Source organism: Anabrus simplex, chromosome 1, assembly GCF_040414725.1.
Source record: "Anabrus simplex isolate iqAnaSimp1 chromosome 1, ASM4041472v1, whole genome shotgun sequence".
NCBI classification, from domain to species: domain Eukaryota; kingdom Metazoa; phylum Arthropoda; class Insecta; order Orthoptera; family Tettigoniidae; genus Anabrus; species Anabrus simplex.
The window spans coordinates 891,859,414-891,876,457 of NC_090265.1; the positions used below are offsets into that span (position 1 = coordinate 891,859,414).

The following is a 17,044-nucleotide window of genomic DNA, read 5'->3' on the forward strand; positions in this document are numbered from 1 at the left end:
TATTCGTGTAGAATAACACACATACAACAGTTCATGTGAAGAGATGCCAGGAGCAGGGATCTGTCCGTGCTGAATTACTTTTTGAGGTTGATTTGTCACAAGAAGATCAATTAAGCTATGACTTGTGCGGTCAGTGTAATGAACGTGATTAGTAGCGTTGAGGGGTAAAATTGTCATGTTTGTAGCGAGAAATAAATTCAGTAGATTGTTCTCATCACTAGTCTGCTTCAAAAGGTCCGTGTTAAAGTCGCCCATGAATATAATGTCATTGTATGCCGAGGTAAGATTTGCTAATGCCTCTTCAAAATCATCAGTCTGTCTTATTTTAGGTGGCTTGTATACAATCGCTATTAATATTTTTTTATTGCAGTCTAATTCTACAAACATAAATTCTGGTCGCAGTGTAAGTCGTGGATCAGAAGTAGAAATTATCTTACATTTTAGGTCATTTCTTTAATAAAGGAGAAGTCCACTGCCTATTTTATCAGTGTGGCCATGGCGTAATATTGAGTATCTGTCAAGGCCGTCTGATGCATCCAGCTTTCACTGATTTCAGTAATATGTACATTGTTCACTTCAAAAATAACCTGAAGCTCTTCCATATGAGCTAATAATGACTGGCCATTTGAGTGGCAACAGTGTAATGTCCACGGGTGGCTACTGAGCTGCTCTTGCAACACACATCCTGTTGAAGGTGGTAGGGACGAAAGAGAAGGGGAGGGTGAGTGCTGTGGAGAGGAATGCAGGTCAATGTTATTACCGTTGTATTCAATTTTCTAGTAGATTTTAGATCAATTTTAACCAGGTACCTGATATGGTTTGAGGTAATGATAAGGCTGATGGTGTCCCATAGGAAAGGGCGAAACATGAGTCAATTCTTATTTTAATGAGAATTTAACTCTAACTTTAACATATTGAGTTGTATTGAATAGGTGGAAGAGAAATAAATTTCTTACATTTATCATAAGATTATTTTCAGTACACATTTGCTATGATTTTCATTACTTGCAATTTCCAAACAGTGTCGAGGGTGGATTTTTTATATCACAGAGAGAATGTTACCACCCGTGTAAACCGCCGCACAGAAAGACATAAGGTGTTTAACGAATGGACATCATGTCGCCTCCACAGAACCATGCTGTGAGTCAGATCACCGCCCAGTTGAATGTTGGGAGTCAGGAACGCATTTCTACTAGGACTGTAAGGAGGCAACTGCACCGCATAGGCTTCACCAGCCAATATCCATCTCACGTCCCTTTGCTGACACCTCGACACAGAGTTCAACGATGTGCATGGGCCCGCAAACATCAGCAGTGGACCACAGAACAGTGGCAGCATGTGGTATGGTCCGATAAATCCCGGTTCCAGTTGTATCGAGTTGACGGGCGCGTGAGTGTGTGTCGTATGCCCCATGAAACTATGGATCCTGTGTGTTAACAAGGTTGTGTCCAAGCAGGAGATGGCTCAGTTCTGGTGTGGGCGGCATTCTCATGGTCACAATTAGACCCCATTATCTGGCTGCAGGAAGTGGTGACAGGTGCACGTTATGTGGACATTCTTTCAGACCATCTGCATCCCTTTCTAGCCCTAGATGGAGATGCCATGTTTCAACAGGACAATGCGCCATGTCACCACTCTGTGGTGGCATGCAGGTGGTTGGAGGAGCACTCCAGTGAAGTTAAGTCTATGGATTGGCCCTCCAGATGCCCCGATCTTTATCCATTTGAGCATTTATGGGATTGTGTCGATGCTGGTGTACACTCCAACTACACAAGACAGTGCAAGATGCATGGGTCCAGATCCCTCCAGAACAATTTCAACACCTTGTAGAGTCAATACTTCACCGTATTGCTGCCGTTTTGAAGGCTGGCAGAGGAGCAATTTGTTATTAACATCACATTCAATGTCTTCCCATGACTTTTGGCCACTCAGTGAATGTACCACGTTATTTGCGTTGCATCAATTAAAGTAGTAGCACTTGCTTAAGATGGCTGGTGTGAGTTCATTATAGGTCGTTCATGGCTAAGAAAGGTTCCACATTTTTGAAAAGGGAGAGGAAGCTAGTAATCACACTGTGGGGGAAATGTATGACTAGAGTTGTGGTACAAGATTGGGGGTGGAAATAAAGCTTGTCTTGAACAAACAGTGATGTGACTATCCTTCCCTCTCACCTAAGTAACCATGTGTATACTACTAATGGCACTTCACAAACCTTAATTGATCCTAAGATGACTAATAACCCTCAGAAAGTTGTAACTCATGGACAGATTTCAATTCTGGCCATGTCCTCTCGACCTTATATTTCTTGCTTACTCGCTTTGTATTCCAAAATATAAACATAGATATGTAACGTGCATTAATTTAAAAGACATCAACATGAATCAGTTAAGTTATGATACTTAGTCTTCTGTGGCTTGACATTTTAAGTCTAGAAGATATTTATACAAAAATTAGTAAATGAAATTCATCGCCCAGTGAGAAACCACTGCAATCAGCTACCTGAGTATTGGAGGGAAAACCATAACGTTTGCGGGGTATGGAGGAAGTGCTTACTCCCAGTCCTGAACAACTAGGATGAAATAAGGCAGAAAGCCTTCTTCACAATTTCATAAATTCATTCTTCATCTCTCATCTTCACCTTTGTAAATAACATTTAGAATTGTTTTTTTGTGCTTTGGTGTAAGAAGCTAGGAGCAACAGCCGTGCTGTAATGTAAGGTCAGGGTGGTGTATTCCAGGTGACTCTGCCGTTGAACGTGACTGTACTGGGAGATGTGACGCTTGTTGCCTATCATGCTCGCCAGAATTTGGGAGGTGTCATGTCGCAGGGTCGTCCAATAGGTATCAAGATGGCTCAACTTCAGTTCCATACAGGCTTTATTAATGAAGAGGATACCAGTTTGCGTTTCAGCAAGTGAGTATTGATTGATATAGGTAATTATTGCTCATTTTATGGTCATCTCGTATAATATGGCTTGAATTAGAACCTAGCCAAGGTTCAAGGGAGTGAACTTTATATAAGTGGATAAATGCTTTACAATAAATTATTAGAATCCAAATGTTATAAGGCAGAAGAAGTTGGCATTTGTAGATTTGGAAACTGTAACTTCCCTAGGCCTAACTGTTTAAAAGTACCTGAAAGCCTGGAACAAGAGGACCGTTTCAAGTACTTAATGATGCGTTCTGCCTCGTCGTAATATAGTAATGATATTAAGTCCTCGTGTTGCAGAGCTAGTGCAATAAATTTATAGTTGCGATCAAAGATATTTTGCAGGAAGGAAGTGAGTTAGTAGACAAAATTATCCTTGTATTGCTTTGTTTTTAGATAGACTTTGGTGTATGGTAGTGAAAGATGGGAAGACTCATGATGCCTTATTAATAAACTGAAGGTAAGACTTGAAAGTAATGAGAATGATTTTTGGTAGAAATATATGGGGACAATAACAGAAAGGCATTCATAATGAAGAGATAACTAAGTTGGAAATGTATATGACAAACCCATTTTGGTCGTGAGATCATGGAGATGAATGTACAAGGTTCGGTTACTTAGGAGGATAATAGTCTCAGCAATGAAGAATAAGGGAAATAGAAGACACCCTATGAAACGATAAGTACTAGCTTTTAATGATTTGAAGATAAGAGTCATAGACTAGACCACAATAATAATAATAATAATAATAATAATAATAATAATAATAATAATAATAATAATAATAATAATAATAATAAAAAAATCCATTACCAGTTTGCAGTTGTTGACTGGCTCACTGAATTTGATATCCTTACTGTATTTCTTTCTAAGCATAAAAATCATAACAAGAGTCAATTGTTTTAGTGATTCTATGTGATAGTGCTAAAAATTCTGAAGTTGTCCACCCAAACCCTGTGATTCTATGATCACATGTTCAGGAGATACCATCTGCCCTTGAAATTGTAAGGATAATTTCAACATCTGCTTCTCCCACACGAGTGAGAAAGATAAGAAGGTGCTGAAATATTTAGGTTCGCGGGGAAAGTATGTTTGAGGAATCTCTTTTGGTGAAGTACAATCGAGAGGACAGTATTGCAAGTATCAGGTTAGTGTGCTGTAAGTTTAAGACATGCTTCGAGCTGAAGTTTTGTATTCATGATGTCTCCTAGCAAGTCTAGCACGTGATAGTGGTATTAAGTAAAATAATGATTCCTTTAACCTTTGCACTCCCACGCCTGAGTTAACTTGGACATCCGAGTGTCTTCCGCTGTCCCAACCACGAGTTAACTCGTATTTCAAATGCCCCACTCTCTCCCGGTCCCAAATTTAGTCTTATGTTCCAGTTCTGTTGCTGAACGTGAGATGGCATCATCTGACAATGCTCAGAGAAGAACACGGCTACCTCGATACATCGTAAGTGCCGTATATTTTGTCTCAACCTTTACACTATCCTTTGACAGCTGTCTTGAGTCATCCAACATGGCTGCATCACAAGCACTAATAAACAAAGTTTGACGGAAAGTGATATTTTAGGATAGTGAAGATGATATATTAGTGAATGATTCTGTGGAAAGTGATAGTAGGAGTGATTTATCTGAAGGTGGGGAGGAGGAGGAATTAGAAATCCAACCTGATCACATGGTGCGGAAACGACGAGGTTAGTGCCACCACATACAGTTTCTCGTAGAACCTGGATAAATAACGCTAATTTTGCACCAATAAAACATGATTTTAACCCAGCCCAGCCTGGCATTAGGGACGAACTTAACCTCAACGAACATTCTACCGAACACGAAATATTCATTACGTTATTCACAAAGGATTTGTTGTCCCACTTATCAAAGGAGACAAATATTTTCGTGAGGTGCAAGCAACTCCTAATGTCTGACAACAGCAAATGAATGCATGGCACGATGTAGATGAGGCTAACCATGTTGATGGGTCATGTAAGGAAACACATTGTTGCAGAGTACTGGAGCCTAGATTCTCTCATAAATATTCCAATATTTGGAAACATCATGTGTCGCAACAGATATCAGATGATTCTAAGAATGCTACATTTCAATGACAACAGTACAATGACACCTGGAGATAGGCTACATAAAATTATACCAGTAATAACAGCTCTGATGCATCCAAATAAAGTGATAGTGCCATTTGAAAACCTTGCCATTGATGAAAGTTTAGTGCTTTTCAAGGGCCATGTGTCATTCCTCCAGTACATATCATCAAAAAGGTCAAGGTTTGGTTTGAAACTCTTTGTGTTAGCTGACTGTGAAACTGGTTACATTCTGGATTTTATCTTATATGTTGGTAAAGTTACAGAAATTGACTTTGCGGAATTGAAAGAGGCTGGAATATTACTTATGAGGCCATATTTTAACAAGGCGCATAAGCTTTTCATTGATAATTGGTATATATCTCCATTTCTTTGTGAGAAACTCCATGAGAAAGGTACAAATGTATGTGGAACTGTGAGAAGAAATAGACAAGGCTTGCCAGGACCAGTTGAGAAGAAAGTCAAGAAAGGAGAGACAGTTCATCGTGCTGATATTGTTATTTATTCGCTGGTGTGACGAGAGAAGTGTATACACTTTCAACAATGCATGGCAGTGAAATGGTGACCGTAACAAAGTGTGATAAGCAGATCCAAAAACCCAAATTGATAGTGGATTATAATGAAAACATGGGACCAGTGGATTCTGCTGATATGCAGCTCAGCTTCATTGAGTCGGGAAGAAAGTGTATCAAATGGTGCAAAAAACTTCTCTTTCATACTCTGGACATTATTGTTAGGAATGCCTGCATAATAATGAAGATGCTAACAGGATCAAACGTGTCCCTGAAGGAGTTCAGACTGAACGTCATTCGCCAAATGCTGGAGCAGTTTGGCAGCCGGCAAGAAACTACCAGGAAAGGAGGCCGTCCATCATCCTGTCCACCACCAATGAGACTTGTGGAAAGACACTTCCTGTCTCCTATACCAGCTGCAGCGAGCAAGAAAAGGCCTACCAGAGAATGTGTAGTGTGTTCCAGGAAAAATAAGACAAGCTATAAGAGGAAGGAAACTAGATATGAATGTGTCAAGTGTAGTGATTAACTTTGTGTACACCCCTGCATGGAAATTTACTACACAGTAGGGAAGTTTTGATGAAAATGTGAAGGGATAATGTTTTAATTTCATTTCTGGTCATAAAACTTTGTAAATAGTTGTAAATATAAAATAAATATTAGCTTATTTCAGCTAGTGTGAAATTATCCAAAATAACCCGGGATGGGGCATGCATAAGCAGGAAAGATACTTGGGAGTGAAAAGGTTAATTGGAATGTTTTATATTTTCACCATTCAATACTTAAGAGTAAACCTTCTCTCCTTTGATATCAATATTTCTGGAAACCCATATATTTTCTGAAAGCCTGTGTCACAAGTAGAAAAACTATGAAATCTTAGGGGCAGAAGGACAAGTGTTTAAGAGCTATAGGACTCGCAAAGTATCAGTAAAGTGTTGGAACCGTGCCACCAAAAGTTGATAAAATTCTAATTTCACATATTTATATGAACTAATAATATGGTAAGAAGGCAGAGATCTCAATATAAAGGAAGAAACAACTCGTTGAAAAGAAACAATAAACGTTGGGATGTTGAAAATGTGACTTTTTATTGACTTCAAATGAAATCTATTACACAAGACAATCAATGCGCTATTCATCAAATAAACAGTGAGACAGGCAGAAAGACGGTTCACAATGGGAACATTTTACAAAAGAGATGGCCTCATATTTTGCACACACATCATTTGTCAATGAATCGAAGCATAATCCATTGACGCAGTCCATATTCCAAGTTCATCGTCCAAGTATCTGCCCTTATAAAAAGCATACTTAATCAAGTTCTTGAAACGAGGAGCGCTGAACTGATGTAGGGAAAAGGACTGTAGAGCCAGAAAACTATCACGATGCCAAATGTGCTCCTGTGTCTCGATAATGAGTCTGTAGGTAGGTACTAAATGGTTTATTTTGTCACCTATTCAATACATATACATTTTTACATTTAGGAATTTATTATTAATTCCACTTGAGACATGTTTCGCCCTTCATTGAGGGCATCATCAGTCAAATCACCTCAAGGCAAAAATCAGGTACCTGATTAGTATTTAACATGCACACATTAATATACATTACAAGGGAAAATTAAGTACGAGAAACACTTGTACAATGGTGATAGTTGACAATATAAGTTTATAGACTAAGTAATCGGCACCAATGCGTAAAGTTACTGGGTAATTTTAGCAGAGCTAGCAGTGGTGCTCCGAAGAATAATTGACGCACTCATAGGAAATTATAACGTTTTTACAAATTATTTACATTATAACAGTCAGGGGAGAAAGGGTATAGTGTTCGGCGTCAATGTTTGTAACAAAAATTACTGTCAATGGTTGATAACTATACAGTAAATTTACATTATCCAATTGAACATTTGAAAATTTATAGTTTATATACATATTTACAAGAGAGCCCAAATGCGTCCCGTTGTTTTAATCGTTGGAAGAAGATTGCAGCATTGACATATCAGAAATATACAGCGTGGTTTAAGCTTATTATATGATCACAGGGGGGCAGGGAAAATATTCCATAGCCAAATGAGGTTCTATAGGCATCAAACTGAAAGTTATCTGGTTGAAGTTCCGGGTTCGGTACGGTGAACTTGGTCAGCATGGACGGAGACTCATTGGGTGTCGCTGAGTAAACGGTGCATTTGAATGGCAACAATGATGGCAGTTATTTGTAGGTAATTGGGAATATGTTGCGGGCTGAATCTTTCGCTTTTACTTTAGTTAACTCCTTGTAGCTTGGAATGTTATGTGAGAACATCGGTGTGAGATGCCAGTGAGACTTAAATTGATATTATTACGTAAATGAAAGTATAAAGGACCTCGGGAGAAGTTACTGTTTTTGTTGCTGGTCTGGTGAAATAGAATGGAGTTGCTTATGCTATGAACTGCAGTGGAGAGATTAGAATGTATAACTACAGAGTCAGAGCGTTGTAGCTGGGATGAGGCATCTTCTCATTCTGTCTGCGAAGAGGAGCCGTAATGGCACGCCATGTTCGTGCCGGTGTGCGCTGGATTCTAGCGTGTTGTTGGAAGTTGTGTTGTATGAAGTGGAAGTTATCTGTAATCGAGATGTTATTATTTGGAGGTGATTTGACTGATGATGCCCTCAATGAAGGGCGAAACATGTCTCAAGTGGAATTAATAATAAATTCCTAAATGTAAAAATTATATGTATTGAATAGGTGACAAAATAAACCATTTAGCATCTACATTCAATATCTTCAATACGGATAACAATGATTTTTATCACTTGCAATGAGGAGTCTGTTATGTAACAAACAAAAGATTTGTATCTGGGGCTGGATCTTCCCCGTACATCCTTCAGGTACCAGTTCTTTCTGTAGGAGTTTAACATCAGGTACATCAAAAGCAGACAATGCATGATTTTTTTAGAATACCATGAATCCACTAAAAGCAGAATTTTCTTCCTGTCATCAGGTATACTTAGCCAAAATATGCCTCGATAGAACAGTTTAAAAGTCAGGCTGAGTGGCTCAGACGGTTGAGGTGCTGGCCTTCTGACCCCAGTTTGACAGGTTCGATCCTGGCTCAGTCCGGTGGTATTTGAAGGTGCTCAGATACGTCAGCCTCGTGACGGTGGATTTACTGGCATGTAAAAGACCAGTGGGACAAAATTCTGGCACCTCGCGAAAACTGTAAAAGTAGTTAGTGGGATGTAAAGCAAATAACATTATTATTATTGGAACTGTTTAAGGTGTGCTTTCGACGTGTTTGCTGTTTGACCAGCATACGATCTTATATTCCTAGGATCTGCGGGCTTCAACTGCGGGAATTTTCCAGGTGGCACATGTGTTGGCCGCAGTATTTCGTCCTCCATTAAAATCACATGCGTAGTCATTGAACTGTGCTGTGTTGCAGAGACTAATCCAACAACAGTACGAATAACTGTTGTTCCTCTGGTTCGCAGGGTTCGATGGCCATGTAACTCTGTGTCAAATCTACTCTGGTTAACAGTGAACACATGTGTCGTTGGAAAGTTTTCTATAACGATGAGGTTGCATATCTTCACAACAAAATCATTGTTCACCTTTGACAAGTTTGCCTCCTTATCCTATCAATTGCTGCCAACTTTGTGGGTTATTGCTCTGTCAGCAACCTTCCCAGAAAGAAATTTGATACTTCTAAACCTCAAATTGAATTCATTGCTACAGATTGCAGAAAAGCAATCTCAAACAAACTGCATAGTCATCCTCTCAGCTGTGATAGTACGAATCAGGAATGGGCCACGCCTCAGAAGGTCATCACTGAGTCAGCTGAGGAAACAGTTGGTTTTGTGAGGAAAAAATACAGGACTGGTTTGATGAAAATAATGAGGAAATTAAATGTCTGATCAATGCCAAACGGGAAGCTCACCTATCCTATCTTCAAGATATGTCTTCCAGTGTGAAGAAATAACATTTCTTGGAACTTAAAGGAAAATGTCAGGCACAAATTAGGGAAATTAAGAATAACTGGTGACAACAAAAAGCTGAAGAACTGCAAAGACTATCTGATGCCTGTGACCTGCAAAACTTCTATGCTGGCATAAAGCATATATATGGTCCAATTCGATCTTCATCGGGGTCATTGAAGACTGCTGACAACTCCATCATTTTAACTGATAATGGAGAAATTTTAGAGCGTTGGACGGAACATTTCTCTTCGCTTCTAAATCGTGTCTCCAGTGTGGCTGAGGACTTCTTTCATAATGTCCCTCAGCAGCCCCAAAAACCATGGATGGCAGTTCCACCTACATACAGAGACTTCAGCAAAATACTCAATCAACTATAACCAAGAAAGGCTCCGGGTACTTATAACATCCCTTTGGAACTGATACAAAATGGAGGTATACCCTTGAAGACTAGACTTTTCACACTCATCCTCTTGATTTGGGAAACTCGAGAAGTACCTGACGACGTGAAGAATGCTACACTCATCGCTATCTTCAGGAAAGGTGATCGTAGTGTATGTGGGAATTACTGTGTTATATCGCTTTTGTCAATTGCAGGTAAAATTCTCACAAGAATTCTATTACACCGGCTCCGAGTTATCTCAGAGAGGATTTTGCCTGAGTCTCAATGTGGTTTGCGAACCTTCAGAGGTACAACAGATATGATCTTCTGTGCTAGACAACTCCAGGAAAAATGCAGAGAACAGCAGCAGCCTCTGTATTTAGTTTTTTATGATCTGGAAAAAGCCTTTGATTCAGTACGAAGATATGCTATGTGGAAAGTATTGAGACATTTTGGATGTCCTGAACGTTATGTGGAATTGGTTCAAGCTCTTCATGATGGCATGTGTGGACAGGTTCTTCATGGTAACTCAGTATCAGATTCGTTCCCAATCACTCATGGATTGAAACAAGGCTGTGTGCTTACTCCTACACTCTTTGCACTGTACATGGCTGCCATGCTGCATGAATGCTGCATGCAAACAACTTAGGCATGGAGAATAAATTTCATTTTGATGGAGGCCTTTTCAGTCTGGCAAGACTTCGCTCACAAAGACGTACTCTGGTTACCCGGGTGACAGAACTTTAGTATGCCGATGACACCGCATCTCCTACTCTAACACCTGCAGAACTACAACAGTTACAGTCAACCGCTTGTGATCGCTTTTGTCTCGCCATTAATGCGAAAAAAACGAAAATACTTTCATAACCTGCCCCAGGATTAACACTTCCTCGGTTCATTATTTCCATCTTACACACAGCACTGGAACAGGTTGATCACTTTTCATATCTTGGAAGCATCTTGTCTGAACGGTGTACCTGAGAACAAGACGTTGATAAAAGAATAAAAGAATTTGGGCTGCTCATGCAGCATTCGGACGGTTAATGAGCAGAGTCTTCATGAATAATGACCTAAAACTGCATACCAACTCGTAGTGTACAAAGCTTTTGTCATTTCCACGCTGCTGTATGGCTGTGAAACTTGGAAACTCTATCGCCGTGATATCAAAAAACTCGAGCACTTCCACCAACAGAAAATGGGATTCTTCTTGAATATTAAGTGGGAGGACTATGTGACCAACACGGCAGTTCTCGACAAAGTGCAGCTAAATAGCATCAAGGCAACAATCATCGCTCATCAGCTGAGATGGTTAGGCCATGTTCACTGCATGGGTGATACCAGGCGTCCCCGCCAAATTCTTTATGGTGAACTTTGCTCCAGCAGTAGACCTCGTGGAGCCCTTCCTAAACGTTTTAAAGACCAGCTGAAACAAATCATGAAGACAACGGGTATAGATATACAGACATGGGAAGATTTTGTTGTTAACCGCTCACTGTGGCGGAACACTTCATCCACCGCTGTCAACTTGTTTGAAAGAGAACGCCGCAGACATCAAGAGGCCAAGTGACAAGCAAGAAAACTCTGTCAATTACAACCCCGCCCTCCTCCATCCATTCAGTGTGATTTGTGTGGTATGCCAGGATTGGTCTGTTTAGTCATTGTAAACACATCCATAAACTGAGTTGAACTGGTCAATGTATGCAGCAAGAAGTTATATATACTTGGATCGAGTTACAGTTGACGACGATTGAGATCTCCAGCTTTGTGCCACATTATTAGTTCATATAAATACATGAAACAAGCATTTTAGCAACTTTTGGTGTCATGTTTCCAACACTTTATTGATACTTTGTGAGTCCTGTAGCTCTTAAACACTTGTCCCTCTGCCCCTAAGATTTCATAGTTTTTCTACTTGTGAATAAGCTTCCAGAAAATATATGGGTTTCCGGCAATTCGGTGTCAAAGGAGAGAAGGTTTACTTGTTATTAAGATAGAAATACATATATTGGACCATGTTTCAGTGTGTGAGACCTCCTTTAGCTAATGAATTAATATGTTTATTTATTAAATTTAATAAACAGTTTATTAAGTATTGATTGGTGGAAATATAAAACATTCCAATTAAATGAATGATTATTTTATTAGTTGAAAGTCAATATGGAACAAACATGATATTCATCAATTGTAGTTATAGTGGTCCGGTCTAGAAAGCCAAGAAATTAACGGCCGAGGGGATTCGTCGTGCTGACCACACGATACCTCGTAATCTGCAGGCCTTCGGGCTGATCAGTGGTCGTTTGGTAGGCCAAGGCCCTTCAAGGGCTGTAGTGCCATGGGGTTTGGTTTTTTTTAAGTTATAGTGGTATTACTCAAAAAGTTTTACATAGCTTTTCAATTTTTACAACTTTACTTCTGAATAAATTCTCAGTTAACATTTTCATAGTGCTGGGATGTTTTTCCTAACATTCCAAAAAATGGTAACATTTAAAAATTCAAAACAGACCACTGATATTAAGCACTGTACTATGTACCTATGTGAACTATTAATCAACAGCCAATGGCTGATGTTATTCACAATATTACTAAAAATTGTTATTCAATTTTCCTTTAGACTGCTCCTATTTTAAGTATGTTAATGTTAAACCTTAATAATTATATTTTAATTATAAATCAGGTGCCTGATTTAATCTTGAGGAGGTACAATGACTGAAGATGCCTTCAATGAAAGGCGAAACATGTCGCACATTTCATAAGGTAATAATGATCAAATCCTAATTGTATAAGACTGTAATGTATTGAATAGGTGGTTAAATAATAAATTAATTAGCATCCTACAAGTTTTGCATAGTCAGACAAGAAATTATATTTTACACTGTGTATAGCTCGTTAAAGCAGCTTTCAAATACAGAAGTGCATGAGAACACAAATTTTTCTCAAAGCCAGGAGATGACGATTCAGGCTTGCAGTGTGAATGTACATACCATGTCCAAATGTTGAAATTGGGAATAAGCCTGTGTTTAGATCTTCTTATGTTAATTTTAAGGACACTTCCTCTTAAACATTGATGCTTTGTCAATATATGAATGTTTCATTTAAACAGTGTTATGTGGCTGAAGATGTTGATAATATATGAAACATGTACCACTTTTAACCAATAAGTTGCCTTAAGCAATTTAGTGTATCGACAAGGTGGAAAATAAAAAATACTTAGTTGTGAATTCACAGTGCTATTTTAAATTGTAGGGTTTTGGAGGAGAATAACCTGTAACAAATTTCATTTTTCATTTCTACATTTTTCCTAGTAGGTACATCATTGCTTTATTAACTCCCTCTGTAAATATATAGTAGTGTCTCTGGATCCCAAGATCACAGGTTCAAACCCAGCAGGTGTAGTCAGATTTTTTAAGGTGGAAGGAAATCCATTAGATGCTCCATGTCATACAATGTTGGCATGTAAAAGATCTCTGGTGACGCATTTGGTGTTAACTTGACAAAATTAATTAAAACTTTGCCATAGATTGCCGAATAGAGATCTCTTTTATGCTGACACCTGGTAAAGTGAAACAGAAAGTTGAAACTGACATGCAGGCAGCCTAAATTATGTCAAAGTAAAATGCCTGCTCATGGTATCTGAGGCCATACAATTAATATTCATTTTATTGTTCTGTTATAGGATATCATTTTGTATGAAGCTCTTTGATAGCTGGAATGTTAAGTTACTTTGCAAAGTTAGTGCCAAAGTATTCTTTTTAATCTTTCCTTTGGGTATACTGACTACACTACTGTCTTATAACAATTAATGATTCTGTATGTCATATTTATCCCTTCAGATTCCACTCACATTTGAGTTCTTATTTCAGACCTGCATAGTTTGAGAATAGACTAGATCTTAAGTCAGAGTTTATTGCATAATTTTTGCTAGGTATTATCTCCTTCTTTCTGGTGATGTTATCATTCCAGAAGAATCCATAGGTAAACTACACTCCACTTGCACCAGATTGCCTACTAGTCTTCTAATATATTTTCCCTATTGATATAGTGGTTAAAAATATATTTTGTAATATTGATATATATTTAATATAATGTAATTATTTCCAGTTGTTTTGTTTATAAAAATGTGCAGGTCTGAACTGGATGACATAGGAGATAGTGACCATTACCAGGAACGTTTTACAGCTGTACTTAATATTCTGGTCTTGGATGAGGAACGTAAGCCAAACAAGCAACCGCCATGGCAAGGGCATTCATGCCGTGGACTGGTTCCAGATGTGCTCTTCTCCACACGCATAGAGAAGGAAGAGACTTTTGAGACTTTTGGTATGCTTCTAGACAGTAGTATTTCTTTGTGCTGCTTCTTGTTTAAGGTTTAAGTGTAACAAATTGTCTCTGGAAGGGCAAAGTATCGTAAGTGACAAAATATGAATTTTACAGGAGATGATAAAAATGATTAGCGAATCGAATACTTATAGTTTAGCATTTTATGTTTTTATTCTACTCCACAAATAAATTTTTCACCTTTTTATCATATATTAGGTTATGTTTCTATTCAATTGTAGCAAAAAGGAACTTATTTTAATGTTATGAATTTTGCTTACGACTGTTTGCAGGTCATTGTCGAGTGCATTGTTTAATAAACTGGTCCTCTTACAATAGCTTTTGTAGCGCTTACGATATTTTGGAGGGATTGGTTTCAAGCACTATAAGGCATGAGAATAATAAGAGATTTTCTTAAAAGAAATGTGGATAAAAAACACTAGGAAATTGACTTACTACACTACAATAAGGGAATTAAAGTGGAAATTACACTGATTACAGTACAATATTTAGAAAATGATATTTTTATCAGTCCTCCTCATTTGTTTGGGGTAACAGATCACTGTTTGGAGTCGGAAGTAATGTTTAGATACTCGTATCACCTGCTAATCTCCTTGTTAGATTTCACCCATCAGTTGTCGGAAGCACACTCAGTTTCTGCAGCCTTTCACTCACAAATTTATTCACAAGGTAACTACTGTCATGTCATGGCGCGTGTCCTCCATAGAGGCGCGGTGCAGGTTTTCCACCATACATGCGTTCTCGATTAAAACCCTTCTGTTATTTCTAATCTTCTTCCAGTTGAACCCTACCCCTTCTAAGGACACCAAGACCTTGATGTTGGTGTGGGGGCTTGTATGCTAGTTGATCCCGAGGGCTGTACCAGCTCAGGGTTACCTGGGATTGGCTTCGGTGTAGGGCCGGACTAACAAGGTGTCCCCTGAGTTGCCTGAGAGGTGTCTTTGATCTTTAGATTTCATAGCTATTTCTATCCCTCTATTCTCACCTTCTTAAATTTCATTCCTCTTCCTATCTAGCCAACCTCTCTGCCTCGGGTAGAATAGGTTAGAATGGAGGTTTTATCCTCCCCCAATCATAAGTTTTGGGTCGTGGCGAGGTGATACATGATTACTGGGAGAGTAGTTCTTAGCGGCCCATCCCAATCACAAGTTTCGGGTCATGGCGAGGTGATGCATGGCTACTGGGAGAGTAGTTCCTAGCGACCCCCCTGCAGATACTGGGCGCCCTCTGGAATATATAGCCTTGTCTTCAGTACGTCAGGGCTCTGCCGAAGGTCAACCTTTTATATCCCGGGTACTCGTGGGACTATATATGGTTTTTGAGTTTTGTTTTGATTCATCGAAGGCTGCAGGCCTTAAAACTGCGTCCTTTAATTGTTCAATTAGGAAACGTAAACGTTTCGATCGTGTTGACCTGTCTAGTAAGGAAGTTTCCGAAGAGTGTCTGCCACGATTTCTGGTTGCGACCAGAATTGATGGACAGAGCTTTCTTCAAGAGAACCTGTTCGTGATAAGCAATGCTGTGGAAGGTCTTGTTGGTGAAGTAGATGAAATGAGGAAATTGCGGGATGGTAGCATACTCATTAAGATTAGTACATTCGTGCAGCGCAAAAAGTTATTGGAAGTCACAATGTTCGGGCCAGTGTCAGTTGAGATTGAGAGCCACAAGTCCCTTAACTTCTGCAAAGAAGTTATCTTTCATAGGGACTTGATTAAGGCCTCCGATGATGACCTTATCCAGAGCCTTGCTCGTAGAGGTGTGTCCGAACTTAAACGTCTTCGGAGGCATGTCCGTGACATCCTCTTCCTTTCATCTTAACTTTCGATCTTGAGAAACTGCTCGAACGTATTAAAGTATCCATGTACACACTCACTGTTCGGCCATATTTTTCTTCTCCTATGAGGTGCTACATCTGCCAGTGGTTTGGCCACACCTCACCACGCTGCCAGGGATCAGCAGTATTCGGGGCATGTGGAAAACAGTGCATGCCGGTGCGGAGTGCACACCACCACCAGTCTGTGTTAACTGCACTGGGGAGCACGTTCCTCTGTCCAAGGAATGCCCTACATTTAAGCAGGAGAAAAAGATCCAGGAGATTAAGACTCTGGATAAACTTTCTTATCTAGAGGCACGGAAGAAGTATAAATCAATGGCTCCTCTGGAATTCTCCGTCTCCTTTGCAGAGAAGGCCGCTAGTGTACACATCTCCAGTAAGTTTTGTACCCTCTGCCTCACCATCAACTCCGCAAACATCAAGTACCCAGCAAGTAATCGTCAGACCACAGATTCAACAGTCAGCAAGCACGTCATTGCCAAAGACGTCCGGGAAGAACTCTTCACAGACAAGTCCTCCCTCACAAGGGTGGGGAAAAAGATTTCTCCAACAAAGGCTGGAAGATCACCCTCCAGCCTTCCTTCAACTGGCCCGAAAAATGAGGAGAAAGGGAAGCCTAATTGCTTCCCTAAACATTTGGAGAAGAAACCTTCTCCAACGATACCGGGGGGGGGGGGGGGGCCAAGATCCCCCCCCGAAAAAAAAAGCCGGGCAAGTCATCCGACAGCCCTCCTCCAAAGTGTTTGAAAACGGTGGGCAAGAGTGAGTTAACACGATGTCCCTCTACTCGATCACCTTCTGGGGAGCGAAGTTCTCCAGGGAAGAAGGTCCACCACTCGCGATGAATGAGATCACCGTCTGCGGAGTGCACGGCCACTGCATCTCCCTCTTCCTTTTTTTTTTTTTTTTTTTCCTTTACGTTGCACCGACACATATAGGTCTTATGGAGATGATGGGACAGAAAAGGGCTAGGAGTGGGAAGGAAGTGGTCGTGGCCT

At 39.7% G+C, this 17,044-nt stretch overlaps 1 protein-coding gene across 1 annotated transcript in view; it reads left to right on the plus strand.

Moving 5' to 3' along the window:
* aux (cyclin-G-associated kinase) overlaps window positions 1-17,044 on the plus strand; it is a 487,932-nt gene that overhangs the window by 274,923 nt on the left and 195,965 nt on the right. Inside the window, exons 15-16 of the mRNA XM_067136097.2 lie at window positions 2,738-2,913; window positions 14,001-14,194. Coding sequence (XP_066992198.2) covers window positions 2,738-2,913; window positions 14,001-14,194 — 370 coding nt within the window. The remainder of the gene's footprint in view (window positions 1-2,737; window positions 2,914-14,000; window positions 14,195-17,044) is intronic.